The sequence below is a fragment of the Bemisia tabaci genome, chromosome 2 (assembly GCF_918797505.1).
Source record: "Bemisia tabaci chromosome 2, PGI_BMITA_v3".
Taxonomy (NCBI): domain Eukaryota; kingdom Metazoa; phylum Arthropoda; class Insecta; order Hemiptera; family Aleyrodidae; genus Bemisia; species Bemisia tabaci.
The window spans coordinates 20,616,048-20,638,189 of record NC_092794.1 but is presented as its reverse complement, the minus strand read 5'-3'; the positions used below and the strand labels follow the sequence as shown (position 1 = coordinate 20,638,189).

The 22,142-nt window shown below is 40.3% G+C and overlaps 1 protein-coding gene across 2 annotated transcripts in view; it reads left to right on the top strand.

The window, feature by feature from the left end:
• LOC109043598 (Ca[2+]-channel protein alpha[[1]] subunit T) overlaps positions 1-22,142 on the top strand; it is a 370,781-nt gene that overhangs the window by 6,000 nt on the left and 342,639 nt on the right. For both annotated transcript variants that reach the window (XM_072296890.1, XM_072296891.1), the window contains exon 2: positions 10,420-11,359. In XM_072296890.1, the coding sequence (XP_072152991.1) occupies positions 11,031-11,359 (329 nt within the window). In that variant the 5' untranslated portion in view covers positions 10,420-11,030. The remainder of the gene's footprint in view (positions 1-10,419; positions 11,360-22,142) is intronic.

Below are 22,142 nucleotides of genomic sequence, written 5' to 3'. Positions count from 1 at the left end.
ATGTTTCACGTGATACTTTAAAAACCCGAATGAAGTGTCAAACACGAAGCCACTCTGTGTTCAACACATTCCCATGTCACCACATTTTATGTGTCTGTGAAACATTTGCAGATTGTGTCACCGAAATGTTTCGAATTCATTTTTTACATATTTCAATGACACAATGGGCAAAGGTCTCCGTTGGCAGTGCATTTTTGACACATTTCTGACACATTTGTAAAACAATGAGCCTTTAACTCAGATTTTCCTCTGATTTTCTAAATGTTTATGACACATTTTCGGTATAATCACTACAGTCCATGTAGTGTTAAACACGAGCCCACTCTGTGTTGAATACATCCGCATGTCACACTTCTTAACCGTAAAAAAATTTTCAGACATCTGTTTTAGCAAATGTCGTGGAGGCATTATAGCTATCAAATCAAGTACCTGGGCGGCCTGATTACAGACTATGCCTAAGGAGAGTATGGAACTATGGGTTCACGCCATCAGTATTAAACTATCAGAGGGATTAGGAAGTCCTCTCTTTAGAAAAGTATACGCAAAGCATGATGTACGGTTTCAATATTTTAGATAATCCATAACTTATAAGCTCTTATGGAGATAAATGCGATGCATACCAAGAATTTAAAACTATTTTTAACTCTGCATAATTAAATAGCCAAAAAGTAAACCTTGAGACAAAAAAATAAACCAAAATTTGGTAAAATTGGAAAATGAAACGTCAACGCTCTCTGGTAGGTTCAGTTTGATCTAGGAAAATTTTTAGAAAGGTCTGAGAAATGTTTTCAACTTGTGTTCACCAGGTTTAAATGAAAATCAAGGCATTGTTTTGTTTAACTGATATATTCCTGACACATTTCTGAAATACATTTCCTTACCCTTATGCGTTTAAATTAATTTTATAAATGGTTATGACGTACGATCGCCGCGGATCAATTAAATGAGAGTGATACGAGTATTTCAACTAGAGAGCAATGAGGGAAATTCTTACACGAAAATCTGAAGGCGTTTCAAATACCATTCCGTCACGTTTCATACATAGATTCAACATATAGCTGTACCTTATCAGATTAAAAATACGAAATATCTGCCAGTTGTTTCTGAAACATGTTTTTGAAGGATCTTGGAAACGTTGCTAAATTGTGTCAGAAATATGTCAGGTTTATTTCTCAGAAACTTCGAACTTCCAAGAATTTCTGCAGCAACGTTTTAAATATGTTTTAGAAATGTTTCCAAAATATTTAGTTGATCTCCTTTCCCAACATATCGTACACAAATCTAATATGAATCTGTGCCTGGGTCGTTAAAAAAAAAATTGACACAATTACAAATTTTTTCCGATGGATGTCAATAAAGGTTCATTGATTTTTACATAAATTGTGGCAGAAATGTTCCGTAAATATGTTTCAATCATAGGCTTAGCTGTGACAATGGTTTTGAAATGTTTTTGAAACCTTTCTGCTATAGTTTATTGAACGGACTGCAATATATTGACAACACATAGCTGACACAATTCTTACACATTTTTTGGGTGGGTTATTTATGCCTTTTTGAAATAAGTTTGAAACGTTTCCAACTTATTTTTAAAAAAGTTTGAATGACCGCAATTGGAAACATTTTCGATTTGTTTTCAATACGTTTCAAAGACACGGCCAACTTGCCCATTTCATGTATTCGTTTTGAAAATTTGTTGGAAACATATGTCAATGACTAATCCGAGATTGACATAATTTGAAACATTTTAAAAACATTCCATTGTGTAACTGTGCTATTAGGGATTTTGGACGGGAAACTTGAATTTCTGGTCAAATTTTGAAAATTTGAAAATCCGAGATGGCGGATGTGGCCTAAAATGCTATCTCGGGCTGCTCGACCTATCGTGGTGAATCTTGGTTGTATAGGGGGTATTTCTGGCCGGGAAACTCAAATTCCTAGCCGAGTTTCGAAAAATTGAAATTTTTCAAATTTTGATATTGAGCTTGTTCAGTGATTTTTGATTTTTGCGTTTTTTGAAGTATTTACTACGCATAAGCCACAAATAATTTCTCCGATATTTTTCGCATTTCAATCCACGAAAAACAAGTTTGAGGTTGCGTCTTCTGAGCTCCCCTTTAAATGTGTGTCCGAGGAATGAAATATCCCCCAGGGGATACTTACTCAAGTAAGGTCATTTTCGGCCACATCCACCGTCTTGGATTTTCGAATTTTCAAAATTCGATCAGAAATTCGAGTTTCCCATCCAAAAATACTACCTGGTACCAAGATTCACCGCGATAGATGGAGCACTAGCCGGGATAGCATTTTAGGCCACATCCGCCATCTTGGATTTTTGAATTTTCAAAATTTGACCAGAAATTCGAGTTTCCCGTCCAAAAATACCCCCTGACCCCGAAAATCAGCATGATCGATCGAACAGGAGCCGAGATAGCATTATAGGCCACATCCTTAATCTTGGATTTTCGAATTTTCAAAATTTCACGATTCACGGGTTTGTTGACCTATTCAAGGGTTTATCTATCAATTCACGGATTTTTCGAACGAATCACGGGGTTGTCAATCGATTCACGGATTTGCGGATCGATTCGCTGGTTTTTGATCGATTCACGGTCGTCAATCGAATCAGTGCCGATCAAATCACGTCAATCGGTTCATGTTCTAACTTTTCGATCGATTCATGTCGGTCATGTCGGAATCATGACACTGGTTTTTCAATAATTTGTCGATCGAGTCGGTGTTGATCGATTCATGTCAATCAAATCTATAAACCCTTCCGTCCAAATTGCATGTTAATATTTGCCACCATTCTCGAAATATTAGCAAGTCGGTAGGTATCCATATTTTTGGCACACCCTGTTTTTTGTAGAATATCTTTCCGCAGGGACAATGCACCTCCCCCCTTCCTCGTATGATGGAAGGAAGGGGTGTTTTCTCTGTTGGGGTAAACCCTCCAGTTTGTAATAGTGACACCAGGGTCGTCTCCCCTATGCAGTCAGTGCTAAAACAATCTATAGTTCCTAATTGCAAAATGAGCTTCCCCGGATTCTTCATTTTGCAATAAGGAACTATAGCCTTTTTTTGTAATTATTGGCAACAGTGTGATGTTTTTGACAAATCTGTCAACACAGGGTGTTAAAGGAACTCCATAGCTATAAAATGAACCATCAAACCGCAACATTGATCGTTTTGATGAAAAACGCCAATGGTTTTTGCAAAAGTTGCTCTCCTGAAAACCTACCGTTCTGCCTATAGTTCCGAATTGCAAAATGCTATCCAATTCGTAATCAGAAATGCAGCCGAAAAAGATATTGATTAAGAACACGGCTTGTCGGTGAAGATAAAAAGCAAAATATCTGGAAGGAAAATAAAACAAACATCAATAATTTAGCTGAGTTAACAAATCAAGTATAAACGAAAATCATTAAAAATCAAATCAATGGAAAATCATTTATAAGGAGTATTATATTTAGACTGTGAACAAATTAAAGAAGCTGCAATTCTCTCAAACGTATAACTAGCGGAATGGTAACGCTTACGGTCCTGTACAATCACCCTGGTAAAAATTGGCAGTAGAATCTGTGTTCCAAAATACCATAGACCTACAGCCGGCTGTAAGATTTCCAATATAGCTTCTATAGCCGGCAATACAATTTCTTATAGCCTTTTATAGCCGATGGCGATTAAGCAACAGCCTGGCGATAAAGTGTATGCTAAACGTTACTAATTACGGATGCTAGGACTTAGTGAGTTTTTGGACTACCGCTCTCTTTTTGGGCCGCAGTATCTTGATTTAATTTGCGAGGAAAGCTCCGTACTTTTGAAGGATGCCTGCCATTCCTAATATGTTGGAGTGCCTTCAATTTCGTATGATACTGAGCAATACCTCTGGTGTGAAATAGTTGCTTCAAGCGCCGCGGTACGCTGCGGCGCGGCAGGCGGGCAGCCAGCGCTGAACGCGCATTGGCGCCTACAAACCTAACAGAGATACTTCACGCATTGCGCAATTCGTGAAGTTTCCCTGTTAGGTTTGTAGGCGCCAGTGCGTCGCCGCTCCGCGTTGTGTTAGGTTCTAATATTTGATCTCGCGGAGTCAGCGTTATTCAACTCATGACTTTGACATGTTTGCACACTCTGTATGGATTGTTCTCATTTTAATTGATGAATAAAAATATGTAGTAAAGGAAAATATAATGTACGTTTTGTAAATATTAAGGTGATTCCGTACAAACTTAAGGATTTACAAAGCTCAAGAATTTCCACACATATTTCTTATAGCCTGTTATAGCCGATGGCGAAAAAGCAACAGCCAGACGATAAAGTGTAAAGCCCGGCGATAGGAACTATAGCCCGGCTGTATAATTTTTTATCGCTTCGTGTAGCCCGACCGTATGATTTTTTCCACTTTCTACAGCCAGCCATATGATTTTCTATCGCCCTCTTCAGTCGGCTATAAGAACTCCTATGGTATTTTGAAACGCAGCTCCTATCGCCAATTTTTACCAGGGCAAAGCTTACGGAGCGATATCGACGGTGAAAGTTGGCGATCACATAACTCGATTTGCTACTTCGCAGATTTCCTTTCGTACTTTATTTTTTAGACGACAATTCTTTAAAACTGCCGTGATTTTTCTTCTCTGTGCGAAGAAAATTCTGCAAAAACTTCAAGGAATGATGTCAATTTGTTCTCCTTTAAAGCAAAAAAAAAAAATAACATAAAGGCGGAGATTTTCAGACACCGAAAATGACATATCGACGGTGAAAGTCCGCAATCACATAACTCGTTTGCGGTGTCTGAAAATCTCCGCCTCTATATTATTCTTTTAAAAGAGAACAAATTCACATCATTCTTTAAAATTTATGCAGAATTTTCTTCGCGCAGAGAAGAAAAATCACGGCAGTTTTAAAGAATTGCCGTTGAGTAGTTTCCCGTTCAAGAAATAAAGTATGACAGTAAGTCTGCGACGTCGCAAACCGAGTTATGTGATTGCCGACTTACACCGTCGATATGTGATTGCAGACATCCGCCGTCGATATGTGTGTTTTACGATAAGATTCGCGCTTTCCAGTACGCTTGTTGCCTACTCGGCGCAATAGAAGGCGAAATATCGAGTGAGCAATATCTGCCTAGAGGTCAACGCATTGTCCAATGGTTCTATCAATTTGCCCAGAGCGAGATAAATGTGTGTTTTCCGGAAAGATACAGCTATTCGCGCTCCTCGGTATATTTGTTGCCTATGCGCTAAAATTGAAGGCGAACTTCGGATGAACGATACTTCCGATCAAGTTCACATAATCTTTATTGGATCAATCAGATCATATGAGCAATGTGAATGTGAGATTTTCTAACGGACTTATTATTCACTTTAATTTTACTCTCAAAGGCCGCTTTGTTGCTGATGCTTTGAAAATGAAGGCGAGATAAAAGTGGACAATATCCACAAGTAAAATAAACACATCGTTCAGGGGTTCGGTCAAACAATTCAAAGGGATAGGTACCTCTGACTGTGTGTATTCGAGTAGTATACAATTGGTTCCCTGGTAACTTATCCGGAAAAAAAGAGGGCAACATTTCAAAGGACGATACAAAACAATAGGAATTGATGTAATAAATTTTCTGCGTGAAACGCGTTGGCAAAACACTCTCTTGCGATAGGTATCTTGCAGAAGGAATTCAACGGTCTCATTTTATATTCGTTCGAACATTAAATAGAAACTTATATTTCTCTTCGAAATTCTTCGTCTTCAATTCTTAATAATAAATGATAATAAAATATCAGAGAGATGAAATAAAAATATTGGCATTCTTGAAAGCTTATTTCCTTATTAATTCCTTATTTAATCACTCATCCAAACGAGTTCCAAAACAATTTGGTCCGCGTTTAGCAGAAAGGAACCAAGCCACATTAGCTATTACCAAATTTAATTAGGCAATTGCATGTTTTACAAGAGAACGTCTGTGCGGATTCTATTGAAAATTTTAAGGACTTTGCCTCGCATTACTAAGAAAATTAATTGAAATTTGCAATAAAATCCGCCGATCGTTTTCATGAAAAAAATTAAACTGCCCAATTAAATTTGGTAATAGCTGATGTGGCTTGGTTCCTTTCTGCTTAACGCAGTCCATTTGATCGGGAGTGCCTCGCGCCAGTTCCCCGCATAAACCATTTTCCCGGTGAAATTTTCAAGATTCTCCCCTATTTTCTCACACATACGAATTTTTCTTCTCGTTACGTCAAGAGGCAACTCGTCAACTCCGAAATAATGAGAGCAACAACTTCGACGTCATTTCAAACTTTAAACCGCACCTCTTCCTGTATTTTCGCTCTTTTTTCCTCTTCCTCTTTCCGTCTTGATTTTTTTCCTCTCCTTCATTCTCTCTACCCGACCGATGCTCATGCAAACTTGCTTTCTTATTACGAATCTTTGCTCCAGAACGCACGACCACTGTTTTTCCACGAGGAATTCAGCGAGGCGTTCATTGATGTCATTTTTGTTTTTATTAAAAACTAGTCGTGATTAGCTCGCTTTGCGAGCTGACACGTCTAGCCGGGGAGTGCCCCTGGACCCCAGTTCTACGCTTCGCGACGAACTTGCGACTCGCTCCGCGAGCCGCCACCGCCCCGCACAGTTTTTAACATTGATGAGGAGACAACATCTATGTCTTAATCTTCTTTTTCACCAAGTTGTACAGAAATTGATGTTCTAGGAGTCCGGACCGCGTTTTCGTGCGGGGCCGCCATCTTGGATTTGGAAATGTTGAAAATCGGACCTAAAATTCTAATTTCCCTTCGAAATACACCTCCTAATACCGAATTTCACAAAAATCGATGGATCGGAAGCCGAGATAACAATTTAGACCATGTTCGCCATTTTTGATTTTTGAATTTTGAAAATCGGACCTAAAATTCTAATTTCCCGTCGAAATACACCTCCTAATACCGAATTTCACAAAAATTGATGGATCGGAAGCCAAGGTAGCAATTTAGACAACGTTCGTCATCTTGGATTTTTGAATTTTGAAAACCGGACCTTAAATTCTAATTTCCCGTCGAAATATACCCCCTAATACCGAATTTCACAAAAATCGATCGATATCCGGAAGCAATATAGCATTTTAGGCCACGGCCGCCATCTTGGATTTTGAAATTTTGAAAATCTAACCAAAAATTCGAGTTCCCCGTCGAAAAGTACCCTAGATCTCCGAGTTTCACAAAAATCGATCAAACAGGAGCCGACTTAGCATTTTAGGCCATGGCCGCCATCTTGGATTTGGAAATTTTGAAAATCTGACCAAAAATTCGAGTTTCTCGTCGAAAAATACCCGAGGATACCGAGTTTCACGAAAATCGATAGAACAGGAGCCGACGTAGCATTTTAGGCCATGGCCGCCATCTTTTGGATTTGAAAATTTTGAAAATCTGACCGAAAATTCGAGTTTCTCGTCGAAAAATACCCCTGGATACCGAGTTTCACGAAAATCGATATAACAGGAGCCGACTGAGCATTTTAGGCCACGGCCGCCATCTTGGATTTTGAAATTTTGAAAATCTGACCAAAAATTCGAGTTTCTCGTCGAAAAATACCCCTGGATACCGAGTTTCACGAAAATCAATCAAACAGGAGCCGACTTAGCATTTTAGGCCACGGCCGCCATCTTGGATTTTGAGATTTTGAAAATCCGACCAAAAATTCGAGATCCCCCGAGAAAAATACCCCCGCTTACCAATTTCCACAAACATTCGTCGAAAAATACCTCCTAAAACCTTAAATTTCGTCTATAAGGCAGTGACGTCACGCAACAGGATTGAACCTGTTCGGCGCGATGCGCGTAAACAACCGCGTATCTCCAATGTAATACTATATGGAGAAATAACTTTTCGCTCTTGCGGGCATCCGAGGCAGCGGATTTGAATGGGAATAATTTTAATCAACTCCTCATTACAATAGCTAAGCGTGTACCAATTTTAAAGGAAATCGCTTCGGCCAATTTTTCTCTAGGGGGGGCAGAGTGAGAATGCATATTTTGGTAAAGTTGCTTTGAAATTTGTTAACCATTTTTAAAAAACAATAAAAGGTGCGGAGCATAGCTTATGAAGGAAACCCGGTAAAAATATCTTCCTGAATGTTAAAGTAAGTAATTTTAGACGGGTTTTAGCGCGAACCGGACATCGATGTATATCTTTCCCCTTTACGAGATATCGAGATATGATGGTTTCGAGTTTAACCCTTCCCCAAGCGTTATCCCCTCCAAAAAATGTTTGAGGGTCTGAAATTTTGTGTACGTCAAGCGCAATCCATTTGCCAAATTTCAGGAAAATCGCCCGTCCCCCGCTTTAACTCATAAGCCCTGTCCACAAGACTCTTTTGAAAAGCCCATGGCTCATGAGTGCCGCCTTTATTTGGCACTTAGTTCCGTCTGGTAGAAAGTAAAATCCCGGTTTTTCTTTCCCCGAGAGGGCATCACGCCCACTTTCACATTGTTTCTTATGCAGCTTTTTATAGCACACCCCCACCCCATCTTTCCCTTTCGTTTGTAGTTCCGTTTAGCAGAAATACGTCCATTTCTTGTCATTTTGACTCAATCTGCAAGGCACACCTGCTAATTTTTTTAAACTCAGAGGTTCCATGAAGCTGAAGATGGCGAAGCTAATAAAAAATGGACCCGCCAACGCTCACAAATTTCCACTACAGGTACTCTATCGATTACAAAGGAAATTAACAGCATCTGCATCAGATTATTCAGGGAGGGAAATTCGTTCGCCGACGAAACGAAATTCACTTGGAGGCTCAACGAAACACTCTCCTTAATGAGCCCTTTGTTCAAGTGACTTCCCAGATGCTGTCGAGGGAAAACTTTTGTTCGGTAAATCCTGCGGTCCTCGCGAACCGATGGACGGTAAGACGCGTCGATAAAGCTATCGTTCCTGCCGTGAGTTCCTCTCTCGTTGGAATTTTGTAGCAAACTTCAAGAATATTTTAAACTTACCTATTCCTCTCGACGATCGCCGACAAACTAACACAGGACGGCTCACAAACACAGAAGTTAAAACGTGCAGATAGTGAGCGAGGTTGTAAAGTGTGCCTGTGCGAGCCCAAGTAGCATTATTATTTACTTACTAGGAGGCGCTCATCAAGAAAATGTCTACTTTCTAGATAGACAAATTTTCTTGAAAGAAAATAGGCATAAAGTAGATCTAGAAAATAGACACAAGAAATAGAAAGAAAATACATTTTTCCCTTGCATTTTCTTAAAAGAAAACATTAAGAAATTGGCTAGAAAATAATTCTACTTTCAATAAATTTTCTATCTTTTTTCCAAATGGGAAGTTGGCAGATAGTAGACCTATGAAATAGATCTATTTTCTTTGGTCAGACTTTTGACTCGCAATGTTTTCCTTTCTATTTTCTGGATAACTCTCATTTTCTTTGTTTTTTCTAGAAATTTTCTTAATATTTTTTTCTAGAAAAAATTCTATTTTGCTACTTGGGAGAGCACAAATGAACTACATTTTGCAATTTGGAACTAAAATTTCTGGCTCATCTGTAAAAACACGTACGTGCAGAGGGAAACTAATTGTACTCACGTTGTTTCTAAACTAAGCCAGAAATTAAAGTTCCAAATTACAAATGCAGTCAGAATATTCTCTTAGGAGGCCCTTATATGTAGAAAATTAGAGAGGATATTGACGGGGTCCGGGTCCAGTGGACTAAATTAAACAGAACGTAAATAGCCACATTCTGAAGCTGCATTCGTAGCAAAACTCATAAAAAAGGGGTTAAAAGAATATTTACAGAGTATGAGGGGCTTGGAGGGCAAGGCGCGCATACGTGCAGGATTTGAAACAATAGAGATATTAATGATTTTGCGTGTGCGTGAAACTAGTCTTAATGCATATTCTGTGAAAAATTCGCTCCCAAATTCAATTTTTAAGCATCAGAAAGTCAGTTTGAACTTCCTTTTCGCTGTGAGGATCCATTCAATTTCGAAACTCCAAACACGTACCTATTTCTGAAACTAGCGAAAACTGCACTTATGCGCCTTGTTCTCCAAGCCCCTCATATGGACCGAGTTCATCAAAAAGGAACCAACCCACATTAATTTGAAACTGAGAAAAAGAGGTTTAAAGTTTTATTTCTGCATAACGATCAATGTAGAAAATTAACTTTAACCCCCTTTTCACAAAACAATTTCTTTTTTTCGACTTTCAGATTTTGGCAGAAGAAAATAAACGACTAGTGAAATTCAAAAACACACTCTTAACTCAATGTTTTTGAAAATGTGGTTTGGTTCCTTTCTGATAAACTCGGCCCATATATTCTATTCATAGGCATTGAACTTATATAAAATGGTGATTTTTTTATACTTCTCAAATGCACTCATGATGGCATATTGATGCATTTTTTTGTTTTTTGTTTCAGATTCCTCCGGATGCTCCGGTCCGTTAACAGGCGATAATCGTTTTTTGAGACGCGTAAAATAAACCCTGACTGCGGTGGATGACTAAAATCGTACCTACTTTTTGCCTGCATCAGTGGATTGAGGTGCTGTACTTAATGTGAGAAACAAACAAGCCCCTTTTGAAGTTAGGAGTGAAACTCATCTGCATTTTTCTCTCAACTAAAGTGGTAAAAGTATCTTTGTATAATTGCGGCGACGAAAAAAGAATACGGCTTTACTTGATTTTGACACCTGAAAAATTGGAGAGTGTGCACGCATCAAAACTCAGCTTCGTTAAAATCAATAATTTTAAATTTCTATCGGGTCCTCTGCAGTTCTTAATCGCAACTCTACATTTTTTCCCACACTGAGGCGCCATCATAATATCGTCATCAAGTAAAACGCACCGTTATCAGAAGAAGTTTTATTGAAAAGACTGATCGTCAGAATGTTCTCATACCGGTTTCAACAATCCATCGGCCAACAAATCAGTTATACGGTTCATTACCACGACACATAATATAGTCTTCAACCTTTAGAAGCCCGCTGATTACAGCCCAAAGACAACTTCTCGAAAGGCGACTCATATTTAATGATGACGTCAGCGGTATCTGAATACAGGTATCGAGGTCACACCGACCCGAACGAGATCATCACAACAGACTTGGAATACTCGGATGAAGACGACTATGACAACGATGACGATGAGAACGATGACGATGACGACGATGATGATGAAGATGACGACGATGATGATGACGACGAAGATGAGGACGAAGATGACGAGGACGATGATGACGACGAAGATGACGTGAACAATATCGAGCAGTCTCCGTACCCAGGGTTCGTTCCGATCTCGCTCAAGTACTTGGATCAAACCTCGAGGCCTCGGAACTGGTGTTTGGCGATGATAACTAATCCATATCCTTTTCTAACAACAATTTCATGCTCATTAAAACATGTTCCCCCGATTCGCTTCCGCCTTTGGCCCCGCACGTTGGATAGACAGGAGTGAAAATGCAGGTAAGATCTTGTTTCTTTTCTTTGGAGATTTGTTTTGAGTTCCTAAGTTAACCCATGACTGGATCGCGTCCCTCATTACGTGGCTCTTCTGACGTAAGGGCGTACCTCTATTTCCACGCGAGCCCTACTCTCCATATAACTGTTTGCTTTCCGAGGCTCATGTGGAAATAGAGGTACGTTACGCAGAGGTACGTTACGCAGAGGCGCGTTACGCAGAGGCGCGTTACGCAGAGGCGCGTTACGCAGAGGTACGTTACGTAGAGGTACGTTACGCAGAGGTACGTTACGCAGAGGTACGTTACGCAGAGGTACGTTACGCAGAGGTACGTTACGCAGAGGTACGTTACGCAGAGGTACGTTAGGTTACGTCAGAGGAGCGACGATTAGGGACAGTTTCTTCAACCCTGATACGTGCACCGTACGATGTTCTATGATGATGCATGTAAGTCGCAGGATTGATCATTGATGCTACGGGTATGACAGTACATGTAAATTTACATGTACTACATGTATTGTACTTAGAAAAAACACAAAACAATGGGTAAATAAGGGAAAAAAACAGAAACATAGAAAACCTGGGACGTTTCGGGGTGGTCTTAACCCCCTCCTCGACCAGGAAACAAAAATAAAAGTAAAAATTAAATTATAAAAATCAAGACAAATTTCCATCACCGCAAATGGGGGTTTTAGGGTCTCTTGATTTTTATGATTTATTTTTTAATTTTATTTTTGTTCCCTGGTCGAAGAGGGGATTGAGACCACCCCGAAACGTCCCAGGTTTTTTATGTCTCTGTTTTTCGCCTTGTTTACCCATTGTTTTGTGTTTTTCTAGTTAAATTCTTCGGGCTATCTTTGTGTATTATCTTCATTGTACGTAGTTAGCAGCATTTTTGCCTATCGCTGCTTAGGAAAGATGCGTCGTTTAACTCAATAAAAAGGACGGTGAAAATGGTCGTGATAGACATCATCTCAATACTGCTGACTAATTTTCTCATGACGTAGGCAGAAAATGTAAAAATTTAACAGATCAAAAACCACCGCTCGGCATAGGTTCCCAAACCTCTACGTTTTGATGGAATTTTTTTAACAGTCATCTTGACAATTGGCTGGATTTTATTTGAGATTCACAACACTCATTCTGTCACTCAACGCCTATCGGGTAATTTTTGTTGGGCGTTCTTCGGTTTTACAACGAATCTGCAATTAAAGCCGCATGACCTTTTCAGAGGTGATTTTATTTTCTTGCTGGGTCGTGTAAAACATGGTTACTTTGTAGTGTTGCAACGAGTAACATACATCGGTTTTCATACAATCACTAGATGAAAAATCAAATAACCCCAGTAGGCGGCCAAGGAACAAATAGTGACCGCTCTCTGTTACGCGCAATGCTTGAAGTATTCATGCACTCTTGCAGGCGCCAAAATACTCGGTACTCGCCTCTTTGCGTGAGATGGCGATTTTTAATCGATTTTTTGCGCCGGCAAACCGATAAAATCAGATCAACTTTTCGAATTCGATTAAAAATCGGAATCAATTTTCCGAGCTGGAATCGAATTCGGAAGAGAAAAAAAAATAAAGAAAGTTCTTACGCTAATGTGTTGATTTTTAACAGTGTACCCAAGTGGCCTTCATTCAATGGAAAAATCGCGATATTTTGAACTCAAGTTGAATTTTCTTACAATTTTTTTAGATATAATCCCTAGGATTCTAGGCGATTTTCCTCCATCTTGTTATTTTATCTCTATAAAATTGCATTCGATAAACTCATTTTACATCAATTTATCACGATTTTTGTTCGATATAATATTGCAATAAATCGCCGTCGATAAAATCGAGACACATTCTTCGATCAAATCCCTCTTTATGCAGCCGATGCCATGTCCTCAGACTTAGATCCCGGCTCCTCCTCCGTACCAGCAGGCCGATTATTGAAATTTATATACAAAGCCATAGACAAAGAAGACGAAAGAGACGGGATGTTTTTGGACTACTGCTCTCTTTTTGGGCCGTAGTATCTTGACTTATTTTGCAAGGAAAGCTCCTTACTTTTGATAGATGCCTGTCATTCCTAATATATTATAGCGCCTTCAGTTTCGTATGATACTGTGCAATACCTCTGGTGCGAAATAGTTGCTTCAAGCGCCGTGGCGCGCTGCGGCGCGACAGGCGGGAAGCCAGCGCGAAACGCACATTGGCCCCTGCAAACCTAACAGGGATACTTCACGCTTTGCGCAATGCGTGAAGTATCCCTGTTAGGTTTGTAGGCGCCAGTACGTCGCCGCTCCGCTTTGTGTTGGGATCTTATATTTAATCTGGCGGAGTCAGCGTTATTCAACTCATGATTTTGAAATGTTTGCACATCCTGTATGGATAATTCTCATTGTAATTGAGGAAAAAAAATATATGGAGGAAGTGTAGCCCGGCTGCATAATTTTTTATCGCTTCGTATAGCCCGGCCGTATGATTTTCTCCGCATTCTACAGCCAGCTATATGATTTTCTGTAGCCTTCTTAAGCCGGCTATAGATTCATTTTTGCGCATGCCGATTTTCAGCGCATTTTGCGCGTTGGCGCCAAGTTTTCGGAAGCACACTGTTGCAACCTATCGCGATCACTGCTCCTCGGATAGTCGCGATTTTTCACTCCTACACTTTCTAAAATCTTGCAAACTAGCGAGTTCCTTGGGAGAACCTCTTCTTTTTTTTCTAAGAAAGGTGTGTCGGAACAATTTCGTTCGATTCCGTATAGGAAGATATATGCTAGCTCCAATGAAAATGATAGAGCGCGCGTGGTGCGAGCTGTTTTGTAAACGCGCTCGGGCACGACGACGCGACGCGACGGGCGGCCACGTTCCCTCGTAGGTGACATCATTGGTTCTCGGACGCGAGGGAGTGATCGATTTGAAACCCACGCGATATTTTACGCTTGCTCATATCCACTTTAGCTGCGGTTTTGTTTGCTCCATTAATTTAAACTTACCCCTCGTTGCCATTTTCCCGGTCTTTTCGTCCTAAAATGTTCCACACCTCACAAATCTCTGCAACGAATAATTTGTTTTCCTTCAAAGAAGCTGTATCTAAACAATGAGTCAGTTGCGCTGGTCATTGAATCGTGTTTTTATGCTTTATTCTTGCAGATCAAATAAAAATAATAAGATCCGTTCAAACGGCAACTTTCTACGTTTAATATTGACCGAGATATCGTCCTTTGAAAAGTCGTGTTTCTGACGTCATCCACTGCGATAGTGCATGACATAGTATGTACCTTTTACCGTAGTGGATGACGTCATAAATCGAGTTTTTCAAGGCTCGATATCTCGGTTAATATTCCATGTAGAAAAATGCTGTTCGGACATTTCTTCTTATCTTTAGCTAATCTACAAGAATCAAGCATCAAAACACGATTCTGTGACCAGCGCAACTGGCCCGATACTTAGACCATAGAATAAGTAGACTACACTAACAGAAGCGAAAGCAATAATAAAACAAATTACACAGCGGGTAACAAGGCTATTTTTCACGTAAATATGACCAAAACATTTCGGCTCAAAACTCAGCCTCAGGAATCAGTAATTAAATCGCAAAGTCCTGAAAATGGAAAAGCGCTATTGTACACTTCAGAGTGACAATGCTCTCGCATACGCATCCTTTCGCAGAGAAAATTTTTGCTTGGGTGCGAGTAATTGTGAGATTCTCCCTGCAAATGGTCGCGAAAAATATCGTTACATACGAAATTGAACGTAAAATCATACACTGGAAAAAAAACACATTGGATCTAGAGTCCAGCCTCTTAAAAACATTGACAAGAAAAAGGACTCTTGATTCAATCAGATTTAAGCTTAAATCAAAAGGAAATCCGCTCAAATTAAGATGCTTGGTTTTTGATTTAAACTTAAATCTGATTGAATCAAGAGTCTTTTTTCTTGTCAATGTTTTTAAGAGGCTGGGCTCTAGATCCAATGTGTTTTTTTTCCAGTGTATGATTTTACGTTCAATTTCGTATGTAACGATATTTTTCGCGACCATTTGCAGGGAGAATCTCACAATTACTCGCACCCAAGCAAACATTTTCTCTGCGAAAGGATGCGTATGCGAGAGCATTGTCACTCTAAAGTGTACAATAGCGCTTTTCCATTTTCAGGACTTTGCGATTTAATTACTGATTCCTTCGTAAAATTTTGCGGGAAACACGGCGATGCCACTGGTTTTTTTTCTGAAATTAACTCCAAAGCTCAAAAAAAGCTCTGAAAGTTGAGGTTGTAATACAGGGGATATCTCACGCTACCCTGAGAGTCCATATCTATATCAAGACAAACATTCTATGCAAAGATAGGGAGGTAGTAAATTAACAAGGTTGCCGCTTTATTTGGGGACTCCAAAACTGAAAACACGGCAACCCTGCTAATGTATTTGCTCCCTATCTTTGCATAAAGAGTTTGACTAGATATAGAGATGGAGCTCAGGGTGGCGTGGGATATCCTCTCCATTACGGCCTCAACTTTGAGAACCTTTTTTGAGCTTTGGAGTTGATTTTGGAGAAAACCAGTGGAGCCATTGTGTTTTTCACGAAAGTTTACATAAGAGTCAGAACTAAAATCGCAAATTCCTGACACATGCAAGAGCTCTTACAATCATTCCTTTGTGAAGTGTAAATTATCGTCGCAGAAATTTATGCTAGAATTCTTCTTCTTTTTTTTTGGTACTTTTACAAATAAAAAATAGGTTTTTTTTTTAAATATTCCTAGTTAACAAAATTTTAGGCTAACTAAATAATCGATAAGATGGCCATGACGTGAGTTCAAATATACGGAGCGTCGAAAAACCAACAATTAAATTAAAGAAAAAAATTCAATTTTTTTCATCGCAATATTGATATCTCAATTTGTCGATGAGCTAGGAAAATTTGAGAGCGTATCGCGGCAACGCTGTAGCGGAAAGGGAAATTTTTCCCTTGGGGGATGAAACCTGCAGAAAATGAAGTGTTATTATTAGGGAGCAATTTAACATATGGAAATTTTATGGAGGACTGAGAATGACCGAAAATCGCAGATTTCTATGTAATAACATACAAAACACTATTTTTTCAGAAACCGCCCTCTGTTGAACAGCACTCAATTGAACTATTGAACGAATACGATACAAATGCATAAAAATAATAGATAAATCGATGAAGCCTCTCGGTTTTTGATAATGAACAATATCCTTCAAGTAACCTCCTTAAATTTTGAGAAGACGGAGATTGGAGCTTAAACGCAAAAACTATTTCAGTTTATCCTATAGATGAAAATGCAGTTTTTGTACGTAAGAAGACCAAATAAATTAGCTTGAGGGGTCACTTTCGTAAAACAGAAGGGAGGAGGGTGTAAGCGGGTATCTTAAGAGTCCCGCGGTTGGAGGTCAGCTTTCCGATCCGATTTTTGGAACCAGCCCACCCCTGATGACAGAAATGGAGGTTTTATTTGCTCATCGTAAACTTTACTCGAATTACATGGTCGAGCATACTTCCATACAATCAGTTACGAAACTTGGTGTACAGTAGACTCTGAATTATCCGGATTAATTGGTGCCGGGCCCGATCCGTATAAAAAAAAATCCGGATAATAATAGTAAACACAAACACCACCAACCAACACCACAGTATTCTTATCATGTATACATCATGTACATACCAACACGAATTTAAAAGGTTAATGCCAAAATGAACGACTCAATGGTGATTGTGAATGGTGGCCGACCACGATAAATTACAATACAACGATTAAAGCGCGCAATGCGTAAAGTATTCACACGGTCTTGTAGCCGCTAATGTGCGTTATAGGGTAACTAACCGACTGCACTGCGTTTGGCGTAATGCGAGAAGTATTTATGCAATCTAGTAGGCGCTAATGCGTTCCACGCCGACCTCACTGTTTGGCGCAATGCGTGAAGTATTCCTTCAGCCTTGCAGGCGCCAATATGCCTTGAGACCGCTTCTCCGCAGATCCGCTCACTTATCGGAATGCGTACGCAGTTACATGGTTGCAAAATCGATCCGGATAATCCTGAGTCCGGATAATACGAAGCCGGATAATCCAGAGCCTACTGTATTATACATTTGAAATAATGTTTCCAACCTCGATCTCTACCGTGGCAATGTTAACAACAAACGTAGCAACTGATAACTGCCTCCTCCCACTCGGTGTCAACATCCTTTATTCGGGCTTCTAGAAGTCTACATGGGATTCATCAATGTCCATATCTTCTCGTTACCGATCGCTAGAGTGTTGTCTGGGTTGGGCTCGTATAAAGATGAAGAGTGACGTATGAGAAGCATCCCTGCACCAGGATAAATCAAAACAAGGGCCTTAAAATGAGATGAAAGAAAAGTCGAGATCAAACATTGGGGAGAAAAAATGAAAAAGTGGAAGGGAGAAGATTAAAAAGAGGACAGAATGTAGAGTGAGTTTACAGTTTGAAATGTTGCCGATTTCGTGACTTTCAATGTTTCCGAATTCACAGAATGCCTCTCAGGATGACGAAAGGGAAAAATCGTATAAGTCAGGGCCGGATTTACCTACTTGCCGCCCCCTTCTCATTCGTTTTGAAACATCAATAAAAACCATCATGTGAACGTGTAGTGGGAAGGGGTGCATGCGAGACGCGTTTACTCGTGTTGGACACATTTTTTGCGAAGCCCTGTCAACATTACCAGCAAAAGTTCACGGAACTTTGCGCGAAAGTTAAGTTCCGTAAACCTATCTCTGTGTGAACAAGGCCTGCCATTTATAAGAAATGAACGAAAAAATTATGGAAGAATAAACTGCCCGCACTGTGTTTGGCGCAATGCGTGAAGCCTGAAGCATTCCTACAGTCTTATAGGCTCTGTGCCCTTCACGCCGACCGCACTGTGTTTGACGCAATGCGTGAAGTATTCATGCAGTCTTGTAGGCGCTAGTTTGTGTTACATGCCGACCGCCGAGCCGAAGGCTTCTCCTTTTCATCGCAAGTCCTCGTCATCATTGCTCTCTGCACCGCGCCGTTCCAGGTAAAATCGCGTGTTTGGTTCCTCTCTTAGCTTGACTAATTAAAGGTGCTGTCTCTTTTATCGCCGAAAGACGACAAAATTAGAAATTACTATACTCTCAGGAAATGAGAGATCTTGTCACCTTTTCTCGTTTGTAATTTTCTCGTTGATTCTTTTTATACCTACATTCAAAATATTGCAAAAGCCGCCATGGGCCGCGGCCCATGTGGCCATCCCCTAAATCCGGCCCTGGTATACGTGAAAGAATTAAAAACACCACTAAAAATCTGCGGACTTTTATTTTAAGTGAGTACAAAAATCGTTAAGGAAGGAGCCTAAGATTAAGTAAGTTTAAATATGTGCTGTGCTGTGCTGGAAAAAAAAAAAAAATGTGCCGGGGAACTGGCACGGGGCCACTCTCAACGCTAGACAGGAAAATTTAGAAGAGGTGTTCAACTTTCGGGAAGGACGATAGTATTTCAGAGAATCGCCAAACTTTTGATTTTATCTCGCGCTGATGTATGATTGCCATCTATTTCATACCAGGAATTTTTGAAAGACTAGGCTCCTATTCAAATGCACGGATGAATGGAAAACCACACCATCGAACAGCTCCCGCAAGATTTCCATCACGAGAGATTAGGAGCCTGGTCAAGTTTCACGAGGAAAAAGTTTCAGATCCTCCCTCATTTTTGATAGATACCGTTCCCCTGAAGCCCGCCTTCAGTTTTCCCGCGAAAGTAATATAATCACCAGCGAACACGAATAGAGGGGAAAACCTCACATTCATATCCTTCGTAAACTTTCATTCGACCAATAAACAGTGTTGTGAACTTATTAGTACATTAGTGGCCTATGGGCGCTTCGCAGCCGTCAAAATTGCGCTGAAAGAAAATTCTAGATAAATAATTTTTAGAAAACTATCCATCAGTAATTTATGAATTATTCAGAAAAAAAGTCCAAAGTTTAAAAATTATATGGGGCCTTATAGCAGAGAGGATTTTTAAACTCGTGTATTTACGCTTTAAAGTTCACTTAAACTACTGCGCGCAACTATTCGTGCTCTTAATCAGCTCATATTGCCATAACCGCGATTATTGAAGGCAAACTCGACAGAATGAAAGACACACAGTGCACGGAGAAAAAAACTTCGTGCTTGGGACCCGAAGTTTAGATCATATGGATCTCGGAAGTTTTCGGATTGAGCATCCGAACACTTAAGGGCCAGCTGCCGAGGTTTGGATCACACATCTGATACTTCAGTTCTTACATCTGAAGTACTTCGGTTTTCACATCCGAAGAACTTACAACTTCTGAAGTACTTCAGATGTAAGAACTGAAGTTTCAGATGTATGATCCGGACCTCGACAGCTAGACCTAAAGTGTTCAGATGCTCAATCCGAAAACTTCAGAGATCCATATGACCTAAACTTCGGGTCCCACGCACGAGGATTTTTTCTCCGTGTACGGCTCCAGTATCCGGAAATTTCGGCCTCTGAGCCCCGGAACGGACGGTATGCCTATACAGCCTGTAACTTTTTTTTCAGTGCAATATGTACTTCGGCACCGAATCACTCCTCGATTTCTAACAGTGTAAATCCGGCACTGAAGTATTCATCGAAGTTAGCGATTACCATCACATAAGAATAGTCAATATCCGAGCCGTCCCTCACTGGCAACGGATGCAAGGTCTTCAGGATATAGGATATAGGCCAGGCACGGAATGCGCTAGATTCCTAGAGTGCTAGGATAATGAGTGTCAGGAAAGTGATGTGATCGACGTGCGATGGGGATTTCAGGAAATGAGGAGCGAAACTAACTGCACAATGCTAGTTGAAAGGGTGGTCGTCGCGAGTTGCGGGGTCGGGGTGGGAGAGGGAGGGGGCACTATAGATTTTTTTTCTCTCACGTCAGGCTCAATCTTTTATTTCCCAGCATTCATCCACCACTGGAGACACGAGCAGTAATGGACGGGCGGGGGAGATCAGGAGAAGGACACATAGGGATTTTGAAGGATGTTTGAGAAAAGCGGGCGGGAGACGAGAACTCTTTACGTATTGTCAGTGGTGTGCGGTGGTAATAGGACAAGCTGTAGCGACTGCCATCTCACCGGAGGTGGGGGAGGGGGGGCGGAATACCCCCTCCTGCTCTCTCTGGGGCAGAGTGGGCGTAGAGGATCCGGGTTTTCCGAGGCTTAGCAAATGCTTTCGCTCCAGCGTCACGTCTTTAGGTAAAAATCATACATGTACATGTCATGGCATGTACTATATACACGCATAAATATTTTTATCATGTGCGGATATGCTCTCCGCGAAACGCCGTGGTTGTGATCGCCTCGCATTTGAGTACGGAAGTAGATTTGTTATTTCAAGGCCTGGATTCACGATCGAATTTCCATCAATTCCCGATCAAATGGTGACTGATGCGCACCATCTACCATCAATTTTTTGCGGTCTGCAAAATTTCGATGGTGGATGATGGAACTGTGGGTCTTGTCCGTCATCTGATTTCCGCACAACCGTGCTTGTTTCATGCTCATTTCAATCAGCACGCTGTTTTAATTAATTTTACCCATCAATCTAGATAGATAACTCTCGAGCACCATTTTTGTCATAATTTTGATCGGAAATTGACGGAAATTTGAGCGTGTATCTAAGTCTTTAGCCTCAGATATTTTAGTTTCAGACGGAAGGAGATAGTGGTAGGGACAAAGGAAACCAGTGAATTTGGAACGAAAAAAAAAGACATCTTAATAATTACAAATCTTTATTGAACACGTGAGTAGTCGCGTGCGGGGACGCTCAAGTATTAAGTGAGACATTTTGTACAACTTTCTGACCTCGACCCTCCATGTAAGGAACTCATAAGACACCCTCTCACCCTCTACGTGAGGCTGGCTTGACCTCCCTTCCCCATCTATTTTTCAGAAAAGAACGGAAAATCCTGGAAAATAACTGAGAAAATTATTCCAATTGGGAATTATCATTTTTTTAAAAAAAATAGAGGCTTAATTAAAGACTGAACTTGATTGCCCTACTTCCTCAGAAAGACCTCGAGTAGTGGCGAGGCGTGAATGATCGATAATTTATATTTTCCCATTCGAAGCCGTAGTGAAGAATCAATTATTAAGGTGCTCGTTACGAACACTTTGTCTATCGATCCTTTCCCATAGATTTAAATGGCAGATCAATGGATATATCGCAAAGCAAGCCAAGCCACTAGCCTCAAGGTAGGCTCATTGTCAGCGCCACCCCCTTGAGTTAAGCAGCTTACACAATACGTGAACGGCCCCTACTTTTATCCCAAACAACCTCAACATGATTGCGAACGAGCTGATTGGACTGAAAGGAAGTGAACAAATTCAGGGAAATGGAACAAAGATTAAAGATTGAGACCGAAAAGAAAGTTCACTAGGTCATTTATTCGACCTCAAACCTACCATTCAACGGGTGTGACCTCCGCGCGTGCACTCATTTGGTGTGCGGTGACGTACCCCGAACAAAAAATATTCTCCCTCAGAAATACACCACCAAATATATTGACGGTGAAAATACCAGACCACTTTTCTCGTTTGCGGTGTTTAAATATCTCCGATCTCATTTTATTTTTTGGAGGAGAAAAAATTAATATCATTATTTAAGGTGATTCGATGGACGCCATATTTTGTGTCAGAACGGCAT